Source organism: Sciurus vulgaris (assembly GCF_902686455.1).
Source record: "Sciurus vulgaris genome assembly, chromosome: 2".
NCBI classification, from domain to species: Eukaryota; Metazoa; Chordata; class Mammalia; order Rodentia; family Sciuridae; genus Sciurus; species Sciurus vulgaris.
The window spans coordinates 15,533,785-15,552,672 of record NC_136462.1 but is presented as its reverse complement, the minus strand read 5'-3'; the positions used below and the strand labels follow the sequence as shown (position 1 = coordinate 15,552,672).

At 42.8% G+C, this 18,888-nt stretch overlaps 1 protein-coding gene across 6 annotated transcripts in view; it reads left to right on the top strand.

The window, feature by feature from the left end:
* The window catches only part of TDP1 (tyrosyl-DNA phosphodiesterase 1), an 84,822-nt gene that overhangs the window by 13,409 nt on the left and 52,525 nt on the right, over positions 1–18,888 (top strand). For all 6 annotated transcript variants that reach the window (XR_013762174.1, XR_013762175.1, XM_079129272.1 and 3 more), the window contains 5 exons: positions 1,960–2,056; positions 8,063–8,097; positions 12,576–12,668; positions 16,737–16,904; positions 17,354–17,432. Coding sequence is in view for 4 of the 6 variants with exons in the window: in XM_079129272.1 (XP_078985398.1) it covers positions 1,960–2,056; positions 8,063–8,097; positions 12,576–12,668; positions 16,737–16,904; positions 17,354–17,432 (472 nt within the window). In the remaining 2 variants the exon portion in view is untranslated. The remainder of the gene's footprint in view (positions 1–1,959; positions 2,057–8,062; positions 8,098–12,575; positions 12,669–16,736; positions 16,905–17,353; positions 17,433–18,888) is intronic.

The following is an 18,888-nucleotide window of genomic DNA, read 5'->3' as shown; positions in this document are numbered from 1 at the left end:
CTAGACGCTGAGTAAGTCAGGGATGAAAGAGTCCTCCCTGCCCTCTGCCCCCTTAATGCTGAATGCTGTCAAGAGTATGGTAAGGATGAGGAATGACCTAATGGCAGCTTCAGGTAACATCCAGAATTTGTATGTAGAGTTTTCAGATGATAAGGGTTAGACCTCATCTTTGTTCATGTGCTGCCTTTTCGTGGTAGGTTGTAGAACCAAGAAATTTGAAGGAATTAATGAGGCCTTCCACTTACCTCAGTAATGTTTGATCTTCTGTTTTTAAGATGGGCTTATGATCTGATAATGCTTCTTGTTTCCCAGTCATAGATGCTTGAGTGCTTCATACACTATTCTCTCTACTGTCCTTCTCATCCTACCACTTTTCTACAGTTTTTCCTGTTTGGTGAGCAGTTAAGGACACATGCTTCCTAGTTCTGTTTTACCTGTCTTGGTAGAACAAGGCCAACATGGGCATGAGGGGGACAGGCACCAAAAACACATTTCCTGTGCTGTTTCTTCCTAGTTACGTGTTGTCCCTTTGTGTATAGCAGAGACTCAATCTGCAGCATAATTGATAAATGGGGGAATAGTTGCAGTTTATCTTGCTCAGTTGCTTGTTGGAGAAAAATCCAATTTTTGTTGTGTTGGGAGAGCTCATAAAGATATATTGATTTCTAAGGATTATCTTCCTTTGAATTAACTGGAGTAGATCAAGAATCCATTAAAAGCATTTTTTATCTATTCCTGAAGAGTGCTTTTATGTAGTCTTTGGAATTGGAAAGTTCACAGTGTACTTTGAGCTCTGGCGCACTGAAGCTTCACCAGCTGTTTACGCAAGTCTGCCTTGTACCGAGGGCTTGTGCCTATTCGCTGTTGTATCCTGGGTCTTGCACAGTATGTGTAGCACACAGTAGGAGCTTGGTAAGTGTTACAGGGCAGAGGACTACCACAAAACTGAGGCAACACAAAGGACCCCCTCTTCACCCTGATTGTTGGGATCAGGCCAGAAAGATTTCAGACATATCACTCAGTAACAGGCAAGAGTTTATTTTCAGGGATAGGAAAGAGGACAGGGGACATCCTGGAGAGAAAGTGGGTTCTCAGAGAGGAGAGGAACAGCAGTCCCTCCAGTTTAATTGGGGAGGATCCCAGGGAAGTTTCCAGAGTCCAGCCCAGGTCTCTATCTTGACTGATGGCAGCACAGGAATAATGTGAACCACCTCCAAGAGAGAATGTTATGGTGCTCATAGAGTTGGAGGTTCCAAGGACATTGAGTCCTCCATTTCTGGCTCAATTCCTTTCCCCTTAATCGATTTATTACCCTTTGAAAAGCACTTAGTGAGCTTTCTTTTTGAGGGTCTTGATGTTTTTGTTACCAGAATGATGATGTGGTGATGAGGGAGGGCCCAGGCCTCCTGGTAGGATTCGATCTAATCTTGAAACAATAGTTTTCTTTAGGGGACGCAGCTCTGGCTGGGAGGTTGGAACACACCAAGTCTCCCGGGGCTCGTGTGTCAGGCAGGGCTCCGGTGGTTTCCAGCCCTTCGTTATCTTTCCCTGTTCCCCATTCATGGCCAGCTAACCCCCAAGGAAGTGTAGGTGACAGTGAAATGGACGCATTACTTGGTCCAAAAAGAAGAGAAAAAATATCATACACACAGCAATAACTGTCTGTTTTTAGTCTAATTAATTTTAAATACATTAACACAGAGCCTCTTGTAAATTTTTCGCACCAAAGAAGATAATTATTCAAGGACTTTGTTGTGTCACGCAGGCTTCAGGATCAGGCCCTGTGATGCCATTACAAGGGTAATGAGCCCTGACTGATCACTGCTCAGTGTTAGCCCCTGTCCTCAGTCACCACAGAGGCCAGGAGCAATGCCAGGTGGTAAGGAAACTGCATTCCTTAACAAGGCAGGAGTCCAGCTGCAGGAACGACGCACTGGAAACCCTCTGGTCTCTCTTCAGGAAGAAGCCGATCCTGCTCGTGCATGGCGATAAACGGGAAGCTAAGGCTCACCTCCACGCCCAGGCGAAGCCTTATGAGCACGTTTCCTTCTGCCAGGTAAGCTGCCTTTTAACCCTGGACCTCATGCTCAGGCCAAGAGTCAGAAGGAATTTTAGGTCTTCAGTTCATTCTCCTGCTCAGTGCCAATAGCCTCTCTCCAGTGTCACCAGCAGATTCTGGTCTAGCCTTGGCTTATCTTGAGATAGCCCAGCCCATTCATGGGCACCCTTGTAATCAGAAGGAGTTTTTCCTTTAGCAGATCTGAAGTCTTCTTCCTTGAAACTGCCACACACTGGTCCAGATTCCAACCCCACCCTCCACTAGAACCACGTAGAATAAATCTCTTCCTTGTACATGTTGGCGATTCATAGATGTGAGGTAATCTAGCCTATTTCTCTTAGTTCTTTCAGATTTGAGCAGTCACTTTCTTCAGTTGTGGTCCATACACCTTGTGTAATTGTTAATTTGAATTGTCAACTTGACTGGATTAAGAGTTGCCAGTGATTAAGAGGTTTCTGAGTGTGTCCATGAGGCTGTGTCTAGGAATGATTGGCATGTGGGATAGTGAACTGGAGACCCTCCCTAAGCGTGGGCAGCCCCACCCAACAGGATAGTGGCTTGAATGGAATAAAAGTTGGAATAATAAGAAAGCAGATGCAGATGCAAGCTCAACTCTTCTTGAATGGGTTCTGGATTGCTGCTTTGATCATCTGAGGATATTGGACTCGCTTCTTCACTGATCCAAAGCGGACTCTGCTGGTGATTCTCCAAGTAGTTTCCAGAAGCCTTGATCAGAGACTAGGGTAGCACCATTGATCCCTCTTGTTCTGGGACTTCTGCCTCTTAAACTGCGCAGCTACTGGTTCTTCCAGCTCTCCGGCCTACAGACGGACATTGTGGACTATCCAGCTTCCGGTCTTGTAAGCCAGTCTAATAAATCCCTTTTTAGAATTATTCTTCCTGTTGATTCTATTCCTCTAGAGAACCCTGACTAATACACTATGGATCCAGATCTGGCCCCAACCTGCCTGTATACCTGGTTACACCTGGTTTGTCAGTGTGCCTCTCAAAACCTGGGTTCCAGCACTGAACAGGTCCTCTGGATACAGTTCAGTACCTGCAGGTCTCTTTCTGTGTATTCAGGAGGAAACTGTGTTCCTCTGACACCTCATCTGACTTCCCTTAACTGCCATCGGCAATTTAACCATTATCCTCAGTACTTTTTCACATGAACTGTACCTAAGAATTACACTGGAAAGACCCACAGATGAAGAGCCTGCTAGGAAACCTAGGTGAGTGCTGTGTGCATACTGTCCAAGCCCAATGAGGGAACATTGAATGGTCTCATAACAGTGTGCACTTGCTTGGCTGGGACCAAAGCAAAGTAGAAAAGAAGACAAAAAAGAAAAAAAATGCCATTGTTCAGTTTCTCCATAGATTCCCGGAATCTTGTCCTAAGAGTTTGTGGTGGCCTGCAGTGGGCCTGGTGAATCCTAAGCTTTTGTTATGACCCACTGCTTTCACCCCACATCCAAACAGATCTCTTATTTCAAGTGTCATTCTGAGCAAGAAACAGGCAAAGTGGGAAGAAAGGAATTCAGAAGAATCTTTTACATTTAAGATTTCCTTCCGGTGGAAAGGGTGCTGTAAGTAGCTGCTGTTCCTTCTAGCAGGACTGTCAGTCCATTCCTGGGAAAGCATGGCGGAAGGCAGCCTCAGACCCTCCTCTCCTTGTCATCAACTTGGCGAAACTGGCTCGAGATTCCTGCTCTGGAGGCACCATCCGTGCTACCTCCATGTCTTTTCTTTGCCATTTTCCTTCTGTGGCCTTTTCTTCCCCACTCACACGTAACATAAGAATTTCAACTCACATTGTATCACTCTTCCAACCATAAATGACATTTGTATATTTTTAAATATTAAAACAGCATGAAGGGCTGGGGTTGTGGCTCAGTGTTAGAATGCTTGCCTAGCACATGTGGTGCGCTGGGTTCGATCCTCAGCACCACATAAAAATAATAAGTGAGTAAAATAAAGTCATAGTATCCTTCTACAACCCAAAAAAAAAAAAAAAAAAAAAAAAAAAAAAGCATGAGTGCTTAGTATCCATTTTAAACAAACCTCACAGCATTTTCCCTAATTTAGCCCACTTCACTTTAGATAGTTGTAGTTTCAAAATGTGCCTTTTCCATCCCACAAGCATGTTTGTGGCTCATATTTATGCACATAGATTATGCCTCTGCTTAGGAGTTGCCTAAAATTCCATTGTTTGCGACTGTTTCCAGCATCAAAGAAGTTAAAGTGCAGTAGGGTAGCTCCCATCGGAATGAAAGTGGACAGAAATAAACTGACCCAGGAATCCTCAATGCCAGTGATTAAATGGATCCTGTGTCTGATGGCATACTCCTGGATGGCCACTAGAGGGCATAACGAGACCCTTCCAAAACATGCACAAAGAAAGCTGTGCAGAAGCTCCCAGCTCAGAAGTTGGAGATAGAGCATAGTATAGCCATCTGAGTCATACCCGTCTGTAAGATGAACTCTTGAGTTTGTCCAGCGACACTATCGAGGCACATTAGTCAATGAGTTAGTGCATGCTGGCACTTCTCCCATTTTGCAAATGTGGGGCCTGAGACCACCCACATTGTGGTGGTCAAAGCTTGGACTGCCAAGATTCTGTCCAAGATCTGGTACATGCCAGCCCAGGTCTGGTGAGGGCCCTCTTCCTGGCCCATGGATGGCTACCTTCTCCTGACATTCTCACATGACCCAAGGAGGTGGGGAGGCCACACAAGCGCTCTGGTATTTCTTCTTATAAGGACACTAATCATGTTGGATATGCTCCCACCTTAGGACTTCATTTAACCCTAATTTCCTCCAAAAAGTCCCTCTCTCCAGATACAGGCATCTTGGTTGTTAGGTTTCAACATAAGAATTTGGAAGGGGGGCACCCAGTATTCAGTCCATAATGTATCTTTCTGGTCTTGTCACTTAAACCTAACTGTGTAAGCCTAATTTCTTCATAATTAAAATGAATGGCTAATGCCATTCATCAAAGAGTTTAAGGGTTTGGTACATTAGCCCAAAAAGCATCCATTAAGTATTATCTATTTAAGTTATTATCATCCTTGTTTCTTGTGCCTAAAAGCATATAACCTATAGCAAAGCTAAACTCGAAAACCAGGTCTCTTGACCATTGCACTATCTGAGCTAAGTATGTTTACAAAGTGACAATCTTCCTTTTAATTTTTAAAGTTTAAGGACATGCAGTACAGTTCCCAACTCTCTCACTCTGGCCAGAGCACGTAAATGCATGCAGGTCTGTGAGTGTCCCCAAACAGGGACTGTGTTGTACCTCCTGTGTATTACGCTGCCCATCACTGCCCTGGCAGACAGTTGCACCCTTCTGTTGGGTGGGCGGGGGGGCTTGCCACCATTCGTGTGGTGCTTTCCTAAGCATTTTCTGTTTCCTCAGTGGCTCCTGACACTCTCTAATCTTACAACAGTACCCTGTTTTAAAGAGGAGAAGGCTGAGACAGAATCAGGTGTTCTCCAAAGTCATGCAAAATTCTGAGGACAGAATTTGAGCCTAAGTACCGTATTCCTGGTCTCCAAGCTGTTTCCATAGTTGTTTATTTTGATTCTTTCATAGCCTGTACCTTTTGGCATGTTCTGCTTAACCAAGGTCTTGCTGTACCAGATGTTAGATAAAATGTTTTACTTCTCCACGTATTCTCCATTTGTTTGTAAAGATGTCATTTTGTAACAAAAATTGATCTTTTTATTTTCAGCACTTGCAGTATTTTCAGTATAAGAGAATTCCTTTTAAATTTGACATATTTGTTTCCATCACATTCAGTGTTTCTTTTAAATGCGCTCTGAAAACTTTGTGTGTTAGGTTCTTCTATAATGAACCAAAGATCTAATTTTAAAACTACTTAGAATTATTTATTAGTTTTTTGACAACTAGAGAAATCAGGCTTCTTACTCCTAATTACTGCAATTAAAAATACAATATATATTGAATCATTCTGAGCAGAAAAAAAAGAGTTCTTTTTTTTAAATGAGCCTCCCTGAATTATATATAAAAGCTGTCTTGTTGAACATTTTCTCATGTATTTTTTGAGCATTTGTATTTCTTCTGTGAAATGTGTGTCCAGTTCCTTTGCCCATATATCGATTGGGTTATTTGGGTTTTTGGTGTTAAGTGTTTTGAGTCCTGAGCTACAGGTGGTAAAGATTTTCTCCCAATCTGTAGGCTCTCTGTTCATGTTCTTGATTATTTCCTTTGCAGTGAAGAAGCTTTTTAGTTTAATACCATTCCATTTATTAGTTTTTGATTGTACTTCTTGTGCTTTAGGAGTCTTGTTGAGGAAGTTGTTCCTAAGCTGACATGATGTAGGGTTGGGTCTACTTTTTCTTCTGGTAAGAACGGGGTCTCTGGTCTAATGCCTAGGCCCTTGATCCACTTTGAGTTGAGTTGAGAGATATGGTTCAATTTCATTGTACTACATGTGGATTTCCAGTTTTCCCAGCATCATTTGTTTAAGAGGCTATCTTTTTCTCCAATGTATATCCATTTATGGCACCTTTGTCTAATATGAGGTAACTGTATTTGCGTGGGTTTGCCTCTGTGTCTTCTATTCTCTACCGTTGGTTTCATGTTTGTTTTTGTGCCAGTAACATGCAATTTTAATTTGCATTTCTTTAGCAATTAGCAGTTAGAGAAATACAAATTAAAACTACACTGAGATTCCATCTCACTTCAGTCAGAATGGCAATTATAAAGAATATAAGCAACAATAAATGTTGGCAAGTGTTATAGTTTAGATGTGAGGTGTCCCTCAGAAGCTCACGTGTAAGACAGTGCAAGAAGATTCAGTGAAGTGATTGGGTTACAAGAGCCTTGACCTAATCAGCGAATTAATCACCTGGTGGGATTAATTGAGTGGTAACTGAAGGCAAGTGAGGTGTGGCTGGAGAAGGTGGGGCTTTGGGCATATGGCTTTGGGGTATACATTTGTATCTGGTGAGTAGAGTCTCTCTCTGCTTCCTGGTCATCATGTGAGCTGCTTCCTTCTGCCACACTGTCCCACCATAATGTTCTGCCTTACCTTTAGCCCAAAGGACTAAGACCCCTGAAACCATGAGACCTCAAAGTTTTCCTCCTATACAATTGTTCCAATTGATTCTTTTAGTCACAGCGGCCAAATAGCTGACTAAAACAGCGAGGATGTGGGGAGAAAGGTACTCTCATACATTGCTGGTTGGAATGAAAATTGGTTCAACCATTATGGAAAGCAGTATGGAGATTCCTTAGAAAACTTGGAATGAAACCACCATTTGATCCAGTTATCCCAAAGGACTTAAAATCAGCATAGTACAGTGACACAGCCACATTACTGTTATAGCAGCTCAATTCACAGTAGCCAAGCTATAGAACCAACCTAGGTGCCCTTCAACAGATGAATGGATAGAGAAAATGTGGTACACATACACGATGGAATATTACTTATCCATAAAGAAGAATGAAATGATGGCATTTGCAGCTAAATGAATGGAACTGGAGACTATCATACCAAGTGAAATAAGCCAGTCCCAAAAAACCAAAGGCCAGCTGTTCTCTCTGATATGTGGATGCTAACCCACAACAAGGGAGGTTGGGCAGGGGGAGAAGAGAAGTCCATTGGATTAGAGAAAGGGAAAGGAGAGGGAGGGGAACAGGAAGGACAGTAGAATCAGTCAGACATAACTTTGCCAGCCTTGTATTTGAGTACACAACCAGGGTAACTCCGCATCGTGTACAACCATGAGAATAGGATCCTAAATGTAATAAGTTATACTCCATGTGTGTACAATATGCCAAAATACATTCTACTGTCATTTATAACTAAACAGAATATTTTTTTTTTTTAAAAAAAGGCCATCTTGTTATTTAAAGCTTGTCCAGTAGAGGGCAGTAAAAACAAAAGTTGGCTTGATCCTTTTCTAATTTAATTTCTAATAGATAAGGATATATTTGAGGCTTTTTAAAAAAATAACTCAATTTCTTTTTCCTCCTAGGCAAAGTTGGATATTGCATTTGGAACACACCACACGTAAGCAACTTTCATGAAATGGGGGAGGATATGATTTTATTAGATAAAAGGATATGGTTACAAAAAGTGCCCTTACAAGGACTAATGTGGAATGTTTTTCTGGGATCAGTAATGGATTGAATGGATTTGTCTTCTAAAGCTTTACAACAACATACTGGGATTCTGGCTCTCAGCATGAAATTTGAAGTCTGTGACTTTAAGGTTCCCACCTTCTGTTCAGGACTCCTGGTGCACCTGACTTGAGGGAATGAACTCTGGCTGTGTGGACCTGTGGTCACAGGTGACTGTGTGTGCAGGTCGTGTACCTATGGGTTCCCTTGCTTTTAAAAAGTTCTGTGATTTGATAAGGAATCATATTGAATAGCTTATTATTGGTCAACTCAATTCTACAATTGAAAGAAAAACTATCTTACCAAAAGTTATCAACTTGAGAAGCCTGTCCTGGCACAAGACAGATGTTTTAGAATAATTTCCTGAGATGTAATAGGAAAGAAAAATTCTATCCTATTCGACACATTGCACCTAATTATCAGTTTGACTCCATAACTTGCATGAGTTGTATTGCTCTTTTACTGAGTCTTCTTACAAAGCAACTGATTGTACAAATGAGAAAAAGACTAAGACACAACTATCCCTACTTTAATATCCTTAGAAAGCACATTTTTCTGAAAAGATTTGTGAAGAGTCCTCATCTTCCTCATAGACTGCTAGTGGGTAGCCACCTGCTCCTGGTCTGTTCCTTCAGGGCAGAAAGGAGTCCCTTAGGAGGGAAGGTTTGTTCGGAATCTGGCTGCAACTGTTGTTTTCTTGCCTAGGTGATCTGAAATGATGGCATTATGGTCATCTTTCTCTTGGTGTGCTTACAACTGTCATTTTTACCAGTCTGTCTTGAAAGGAGTCTGGAGTGGAGCAGTTGACACAAAAGGCCAAGTGGCAACATCGGTGGTCTGATGTTAGATGCCCGGGGATGTCACAGCACCACCCACGCCCCATTCCTAATGGGTGGATCTCTCCAGCAGAGGATAGGCTGGAGCACTGAGAGTGAACTCTTCTGTACGATAGTCTTTTACTATCCCTGAGTTTACAGGATGCTAATTTCAGCAGAGCATACAAAATGTCATCAAGTAGAGGCAGCTCAGCAGTAATGGGCTGCACCGAATGGGAAGTCTTTGTTCCCCACCTGAGCTGAAACCCCAGCATAAGTACTTAACTGATGCTAGAATACATTGGGCTAGCCCTGTCACCCAGTTAGAGTCTGGCCACGATTTGCTAGACCCCCGGCGCCAGGTTTCTGTGCTGGCCGTATGGTCTGTGCTGTGTGATGAGCAGCAGGAGTGAGTAGTCACCTGTGCTGCTGTTGTCCTCTACACTGTCACTCCTAGGACAGACTGAGCTTGTGGCCTGCCAGGATCTAGCACAGACATGCTTAATCGCACATGCATGGCGGGTGGGGTGGGGTGGAGGTGTGCTTTATTCAGTGCTCTTCGAGCAATATTTGGACCTTTTAATTTTACAGATCAGGAAACTTAGGCCCAGAGTAGTAAATTGGTTTTCTTGTGCCAGTGATGCATACAGGAATAAACACAATTTAACTTCAGTTTTTAATTTGTTCTTGTTTGCTCACTATTACAGTTGATTTCATGGTTTCCTTTGGTCCATTCACACACACACACACACACACACCCCCTCACACCCTCTCATTCCCACCCCCAAACACACTTTGCATGTTAAACCTTAACAAAGTGTTCTGGTTTTGTTTTTGTTTTTGTTTTGTTTTGTTTTTTGTCTGTCAAGGATTGAACCCAGAACCTTGGGCATGCCAGGCCAGCGCTCTCCCACTAAGCTACATCCACTCCAGGAGTTCTTAATTCAGAGTTTTAAATGCTTAAGGAAGTAACTATAATAGAACTTTTCCCACCTAACGAAAAGGCAGTTTGCCTTTCGTTGAAATGCCAGTATCTTACAGAAGACAGAGTTCATGTCTTATTACTCTTAGCTGCTTTTTGTTTTAAGAGTGATGTGCTAGGGCTGGGGTTATGGCTCAGTGATAGAGCACTTGCCGAGAATGTGTGAGGCACTGGGTTTGATCCTCAGCACCACGTAAAAGTAAATAAACAAAATAAAGGTCTTGTATCCATCTACAACTAAAAAAAAAAAGATTTTTTTTTTAATGATGTGCTAAACCCCATTTTGTTCTTGAGTCACAGATTGGAAGATATAGTTTTTTCCTTACAGCTTTTTATCTTCAGCGAGGGAAGCAGAACACACGTGAGTTAGAAAGGGAGAAAATCCTTCCTGCTCTTGGAGGAGAAGTGTACTGCCTTTCCTCCCTGACAGGAGACAGAATAGAAGGCAGTCTGAGATGGCACACACCTGAGCATGCACAGGTTGCCCAGGTAGCCCAGGTTCAGCATGCAAGTGCTCGGAAATAATCAGGATGCAGCCTGTCTCCCCCAAGTGCAGTGTTCTGCAGCACTAAACCTGCTCCATCCCAGACCTGCAGGCTGTCAGGTGGTGCCGTGAAGCTCTGGCTACCCCCAGAGCTGGGACCAAGTTACCCCTGGCCCTAAGAACACATGGGGTTGGAGGGAGAGGAAGCCAAAGCTGCTGAACGGCACATGCTACTGTCTAAGTAGGAGCTAGTCTTGGTCGCAGGGTGGGTGAAGCATGCCCCTTCCCACTGGCCTGCGACCAGGCCTCCTTCCCACGTTCATGTATCCTGCTAAAGCTGTGCACACTGAAGCGACCAGTGGCATGTGATCCCAGCAAGCTCTCCCTGTCCCACTTTGTGACATAGATGATCCCTGTTATCCCTTCCAGCCACAGACTCTGCAGTAATAAAATAAGAATCGCTCCCCTCCCTTGCCACTTGCTGACCCAGCTAGAGCACCTGGAACAGCGCCCCGTGAGCATTTGTTTCTTCTGGAGGGACTGGCCTCACATTTGGGAAGGGTCCCCTTGCCACCCTCACTGCTGAGAGACAGTACGACTGATCTCCCTCTTCAAGGGAGACCGTGTTCCTCACCCTTTCCTGCCTATTTTTAACTGGGACCTTATTGGCACATTCCCTTTTGTCTATGAAAAGATTGATATGGCTCCCCTTAAATTAATTTATAATTTTGTTTTGATAGAATGCACTGACATTAGTGCATGATTTTCCTGATAATTGATGCCTTGATTAATGGAAATATTTGTAAAATCTACATCATGATTTCATAACTGGCTTATCCTTAATTATAGTTAGCTGCTAATGTAGCAACTGTGCATGTGAATTTGCCCAGATTTCAGGGAGCACATTTCATAACTGGAAAGAAGATGGCTCGGCAGCTGTCATTTCTCCAGCTCTGCATTAATTCACTGTTTGCTGGTTGGGTGAATTTCTCATTTTGGCAGGAGCTAAAGATCACATACTCTTTTCTCCCGTTCCGTTCCCTCTTATCTTTTGATGCTGATCTCATCCTGCCCAGATAGTATCCGTGTGACTGTTTATGTGGGGAGAACTGGTGGTTCAGGGCTTTTTGTTGTTGTTGTTGTTTGTGGGGTTTTTCCATGTATGAACATAGTCAGAGGTACAGCCTTGAGAAGTGACAGTAGCGAAGGAGAGAAAACTTAAATTCCAGAAATAATTAGAAAACGATAGGAAGATAAAATCACCCAATACGGAATCACAGAGTAGAGAAGGACACTGAAAGAAGTCGTCAGGAGGTGCACACCAGCGTGACCTGAGCAGCCCGCGGTTTGGTTTCATTCGCAACAGTCCTGAGGAGGTGGGTGCGGTCCTCGGGTCACACGCGAATACTGAATGGTTTCCTGAGGTTCCTGGGACTTCTTAATGACAAAGCCTGGCACTCAGGTCCTCAGACTTCAAATGGAAACTCCTGTTATATCCTTTCCCACTGGAGGACAGAAGAGAAATGGGTTTGATGACCCCTCAAGTAAAAGAGGACTCAACCAGGTCTGATGTGAGTTGACAGAGGAAAAGGAAGATCACCTGACGTCCAGATGCGCATGGTGACAAGTGTGGCATCTGCTAGATACAAAAAAATCAGCCTACTGGGGTGAAGCACCTTGAAAATTCTTAAAAATTGCAACTCGTGAAATAGGTCTTACATTTTGGCTTATAATACGTAGACGTTACCTACCTGCTAAATCAGGAGCTTCCTAAACCAACACTTTATGTAAATATATGTAGTATAGGGTGATTCACTCGACCTCAGGTGTTTAAAGCATGCTAGCCACACTACAGCAAGGTTTGTATCCATTCTTTGAAAAACACTGTGCAAGAAGGTTCCTGTTGCCAATGATGATAATAATTAATAATAATAATAATATCCTGAAGAGATGACAAAGGAGTATTAGAAGTTTGGGTAGTATGAGCTTAAGAATTCCTCTAGCTGTTTACATTTGCTTTAGAAAGGTATTGCATATTTTGAAGGTCTTGTTAATGCTTTGCATTTTGATTCCTTCTGTCTTTGAAGGAAGATGATGCTACTGCTGTACGAAGAAGGTCTCCGGGTCGTCATTCACACCTCCAACCTCATCCATGAGGACTGGCACCAGAAAACCCAAGGGTTTGTAGGAGCCTGTTCATTCCTTGGCTATTGTTTTCTGTGCTGAGAAAAAGCAAAAGCTGGAAAGTTCACTTCATTCTCTTTTTCTGCTCTTTTAATGGCACAAGTAACATATGGCATGGAAAATAGACATGCAGAAAAAGTTACAGGAGTTGTGTTTTTTGTCGGGCTGGGTTTCAAATCCATGGCCTTCTAGCATGCTAGGCAAATGCTCTACCACTGAGCAACTGCCCCGGCCCTTACAGTATCCTTCACTACCCCCACTCCACTCTCTGCGTAATCATCCACCACTGTCTCTGTATATTTACACACAGTAGTTTTCCCCCAGTATTTATAGAAGTCAGATCACAGACACTCTCAAGAGTGTCTGCAAAGGATCTGGGGCTTGGGAAGGGGCTGCAGAGCCAAAGGCCTGAGCCCAGTATTTCCCTATAGGACTTACCAGGTAGCTTTGTCACTTGCCAAAACACGTATAAAGGAAAACTTGGGTTGGGGCAGGAATATGTTAATAGCATGCTAAATGTTTCCCCACACCTCAAATCATTTTATTTCCCCATGGAACAGTCTTTTTAGAGCCCTTAGTATTTTAATGTGGATGTGAATTTGCAAGAGAAGAACTGAATGAAAAATTTTCTGAATTTTTTTATTACTCAACCTTTGTTCTTGGAGTACATATAGGTCTCATTTTTGATCCCTTCTTTATAAGAGGGTTTGCTTTTTTTAAAAATTTATTTTTATTGTAAACAAATGGGATACATGTTGTTTCTGTTTATACATGGAGTAACAGCATACCATTTGCATATTCATACATTTACATAGGGTAATGATGTTTGATTCTTTCCGTTAATTTTTTCCTTCCCCCTCACCCTCCCACCTCTCTTTTCCCTCTATACAGTCCCTCCTTCCTCCATTCTTGCCCCCCTCCCACCCCCATTACGTGTCATCATCCGCTTATCAGTGAGATCATTCGTCTTTTGGATTTTCGAGATTGGCTTATCTCACTTAACGTGATATTCTCCAGTTTCATCCATTTGCCTGCAAATGCCATAATTTTATTATTCTTTATAGCTGAGTAATATTCCATTGTATATATATACCACAGTTTCTTTATCCATTCATCAATTGATGGGCATCTAGGTTGGTTCCATAGTCTGGCTACTGTGAATTGAGCAGCTATGAAAATTGATGTGGCTGTATCTCTGTAGTATGCTGATTTTAAGTCCTTTGGGTATAGGCCGAGGAGTGGGATAGCTGGGTCAAATGGTAGGTCCATTCCAAGTTTTCTAAGGAATCTCCACACTGCTTTCCAGAGTGACTGTACTAATTTGCAGTCCCACCAGCAATGTATGAGTGTACCTTTTCCCCCACATCCTCTCCAAAACCTATTGTTGCTTGTATTCTTGATAATTGCCATTCTAATTGGAGTGAGATGGAATCTTAGTGTAGTTTTGATTTGCATTTCTCTTATTACTAAAGATGGTGAACATTTTTTCATATGTTTGTTGATTGCTTATAGATCTTCTTCGGTGAAGTGTCCGTTCATATCCTTAGCCCATTTGTTGATTGGGTGAGGGTTTGCTTTTAAGAGGGACTTTAGGGAGTTGCTCAAAGCAATTTTGGCCCTTTCTCTCTACCCTCACCCTGGTAAACTCTTCACCTTGAGCAGCTCAAGGTTCCCTCTCATCTTGGCCATTGTGCACATCTCTGTCTTCCCCAGAAGGAGCTGGCTAGCAACGTGCTCTGTTGGAGACACCGAGGCATTGGTCTCCCTCCATTGCAGGTTGTGTCCTTCCCTCCTGTTGTCCTCCCCTGTCCTGTATAGTTGTGTAGCCTCAGCTGAAACTCCTAGTTCAGATCTTCCCACCTCCGACTGAGCTCTCCCAAGCACTCCTTGGACCATGCTGGAATAGAGAACCTTCTGGCTTCCACCGCTGGACCTGTTTCAACCCAAGTATGCCATGCAGGATAAACTTGTTCTAGTTTTCCAGTAACCATCTTAACAGGCTTCTCAGAGGACAGCATAATTTTGACTGGCACAGGCTTGGGCAGGTCTGCTCCCTGTCTCTAAAAGCCTCAGACACAGGATTCCCTTGGTCCACTAAATTTCCAGGCAGCTCTGCCTTTGCTGTCCTGAGAGCTTCCAAGCCAGGTCTCTCAAGCTGCCAGATTGGGTTTGGAGGATAATATATAGTCCCATCAGAAAAGGAAATGAGATTTAGTATAGCTGATTCTTAGGGAAACAGTGATTAATGTAACTGAAGGAGTTTTCCAAATTAGCTCCCTGCTTAGGCAGCTCCAAGGATCTTGCCAGGGCCTCTAGCTCAACCTGGAGTCCTGATCCGGAGGTTATGGGCAATGGTATTACCTTAAACTTCTCTGGTGGTTTCTGTGTGCCTTTTTTTTCCCCTTTATTAAAAACATTTTCTTAATTTTTTTTTTTTTTTAAATGCGTGGACTAAGTAGTAGCTTCACATACTTCAAAAGTCCCAAGTACTGAGAACCTGAAATCTCCAGCTTGCCTCCACCGGCCACCAGGGTGCAGGCACTGCTATCTCATTCTTGGGCCGTGGTAGGCTCTCTGAGACTTTGCAGTTTCATGTTGTGGGGTGTGGTGATTTTAAGAAACTCCTGACGTCAACTTCTTTGTGTGTAGGATCTTCGTAATTGGTCTGCCATGACCTGGCGGGTCCTCCTCTGCTGTGTCAGTGTTCATCCATCTTCCTCAGCTGCTGCTGGTCCACCTTTTCAGTAATTTGCCCCTTTGTTCTCATTTTATGAAGTGTGAAAAAAGCCTCCTCTCAGCATCCTGCTTTAGAGGGTCGTTCCTGCAGTGGTCCTCATCCGAGCTCTCCTGTGAGTGAGCCTCTCACCCAGGCTCCACCGTGCTCTCCTGAGGAGACGTGTGTCCCCTACCCAGCCTGTCACTCCACACACCAGGAGGCAAAGGCCTGCAGCGCACCAGCCTCCTTGGAGGGCAGCAGGGTGAAAGAGGAATTGGGCAATTTCCCTTTGGCTTGGCTGGTAGAACTGTAGGAGAAGTAGCCACAGGAGGAGGAGAGGCAGCAACGACTGATGCTCCGAGGGCTTCTGTGGGTCATATACCATTTGTTCATTGCCTTGTGCTCCTTAAGCTCAAAAGTGCTGAAGCCATACTTTCTCATTTACTGTGGAGTGGCTTATAGAAAGATTGGGTATAGGTATGGTTGTTTCCATTTGTGGGTGTGATGTAGAAGTTTTGACGAGCACATTATTTCCCTTTTCAGAAAAAGAGTTGAAACAAAAGATATCGTTAATGTTTCATCACTGAATTGTTTGGAAGTTTGAGGTTAATGTAATATTAGATGTGGTATATACTCATTCTAGGTACCAGAAAATATAGGTGATAAGGATATGAAAATATCTCAAACTGCTTCTCATAATTCCATTATCCATTATGAAAATGATATCCATTATAAAAATGAGTTTGTTTATTGAAAATTGGTTTCAATACCCATTATGAAAGTGGCATATCCATTATGAAAATGATTTTGTTTATTGAAAATAGGTTTGCACAGACATTTTCATGTAGAAACTTTTTATTCTTATTTTCAAGTTGGCTACAGGGCTTCATTGATGTGGCCATGACATGGACATCTTGCTGGGATTACCACAGGTGGTGATTTTCTGTAACCATTAGCAATAGAACTCCAAACTATTGCCATCAAGTCTTAGAAAGCAACAGAGGTATACACCAGTCAGAAGAGAAATCGGAAGACATGGTCAGGGCGTAAGAGAGAGCCGGAAGGATGTGAGCTGGGAGAGGTGGACAGAGACCAACTCTTGCTAGGTCTTAAATTCATAGCAGGGCATTCAAAAATAGTTCTGGCTGTGATGGTAAGCCATGGGAGTGTGTGATCAGATTTGTTTCATATTCTCTTAAGAGCCATATCGCTTACCATGCGAAGATACAGAAAGGGAATCCACCTCTCCTTAGAGTGAATTGTAAAACCAATATGGAGTTATCCCTGTGAACACTTGTGCTTCTATTAAAGCTCTGTGTTGTTTTCTTTTTTTGTTTTCCCATTCCAGAATATGGTTGAGCCCCCTGTACCCACGAATTGGCCATGGAACACACAGATCTGGAGAATCAGCAACACATTTTAAAGCTGATCTCATCAGTTACTTGATGGCTTACAATGCTCCTCCTCTTCAGGAGTGGATAGACACCATCCAGGAGCATGACCTCTCTGAAACAAAGTACGGGTCTTCTTACCTATTTGGGGTGCTTCCACATCCATGCTTTGCAAACCACTCAGATCTGGAGCTCAAGGGCCTTGGAAAGGGGTGGAGTGGCGTTTGGCTGAGCTTCGTGATGCAACGAGGGAGGAGAGCAGACTCCTTCGCTCTGCACCCCCTGGCTCCAAGGCACTGACGAGGCAGTGGAGCTTGTTGAGCCTGCTGGACCCTTAAAAAGTTAGTGAGTTTTTTGCCTGGTCTCTACATCTGGTGGTTCTGCCATTATCCGGATGTTTGAAAATAAGTTTTTTAAGAGTTTCAGTTACTACTTACGTTAAAGAGGCAGCACAAGAAAATAGGCTGGCTGCTAGAACATTGCTTGGTTGTAGTAGTTTTCATGAGTGTTTTGTGATCTCTGGGGAGCAAAGCAAATGTCTGTGTTCTATAACTTGCATGTTCTTTCTTTTTAGTGTTTACCTTATTGGTTCAACCCCAGGACGCTTTCAAGGAAGTCAGAAGGACAATTGGGGACATTTTAGGCTTAGGAAGGTAATAGAACTTTTACTGTTTTAACATTTTTTAAAACTTAGTGTATTTTCTTTCATTTATAAATGGTGTGTTTTGATGGCTGCTTCACAATATTTCCAGAACAGTTCTGGGAGAATAGCAGGCACTTGATATATTGTCTAATTTTAGTTTTCAGTAATTTCCTTTAATTTAATCTTTATGCCTCTTTCATAGATGTAGATTGTTCTAACTGGCATGAGCACATGGACTTTTTCTTAGTTTTCACACATCTTATAATAAAGATAGAGGCTTCCCATTTATACAACTATTGTAACTTTTGATTATTCAGCATATCAAGGATTTTTTAAAAATATTTTTTAGTTGTCAGTGGACCTTTATTTTTTTTATTTATATGTAGTGCTGAGAATTGAACCCAGGGCCTCACACATGGTAGGCAAGCGATCTACCACTGAGCCACAACTCCAGCACCTCAAGGATTTTTAACATTCAGGTTCAATAGAAATAGCATTGTTGAGGAAAAGCTATAACTCAGCTATAATGTGTTTCCTGTACCAAATCCATGCCCTTAAGGAGACTGTGATTATAAAAATGGCATTTGCTGCTAGTGTGTATAAGACCAAAGAAAGGTCTTTAACAAGATGAAACAACAAGTTGAAGATTAGTTTTCTTCAGCTCTCTTTAATAACCTTAATCAATTCCCTAAAGTAGCTTTTTTAAAAACCTTACCTCTTATTCTATAAATTATATACAGACCCATAATCCCTTATCTAAATACTTAGCACCAGAAGGAGTTTAGGCTTTCAGATTTTTTTTTTTTAGATTTGAAATATTTGCATGTATAAATATGTACCTTGGACATAGAGCCTAAAGGTAATCTTATACAATATTTTAAATTTATTTATCCTGAAACGAGACTGGAGCTTAAAGTAAGCAAGATCTGAAAGACGGCACATTTGTGGCTTGAGGAGGCAGAGAGTTGAGTCCACTGTCTCTGGGCACACCTGTATGGGGAGAAACCCACACCTGGGTTCAAATCCTGACCTACAAGCCACGTGACTGACTTGTTCCTTAACCTGCCTCTCTTGTCATCTGTATAATGGCCTCTCGGAATTAGGCAAAGATTAATGGCATAGCGAGTGTGAAACGGGGCCAGCACACGTAAGTGTCTATAAGAATGTGTAAGTTGTGCATTAATGGTTTAGACAAGGCAGGTGAAAGCATTTGTCATGTGTGATCACAGTCACAGAAAGTTGAATAGCATCTGAATTTTCAAACCTCTTTTCCCACGTGGTAGCTCAAGGTGCATCACAGCTCCCTCCAAGGACGGCAGGCAGGTAGGTGGCCGGTGCCTGTTTGCTGAGGTGTGTGTTGTACCACAGGCTTGTCCAGGTCATGTAGCTGATTAGGGGCTGAGCCCCAAGTAGAAACTGGGTCTTCAGCTGGTTCAGTTTCCTGCCACAAGGTGGAAGTTGAGAAC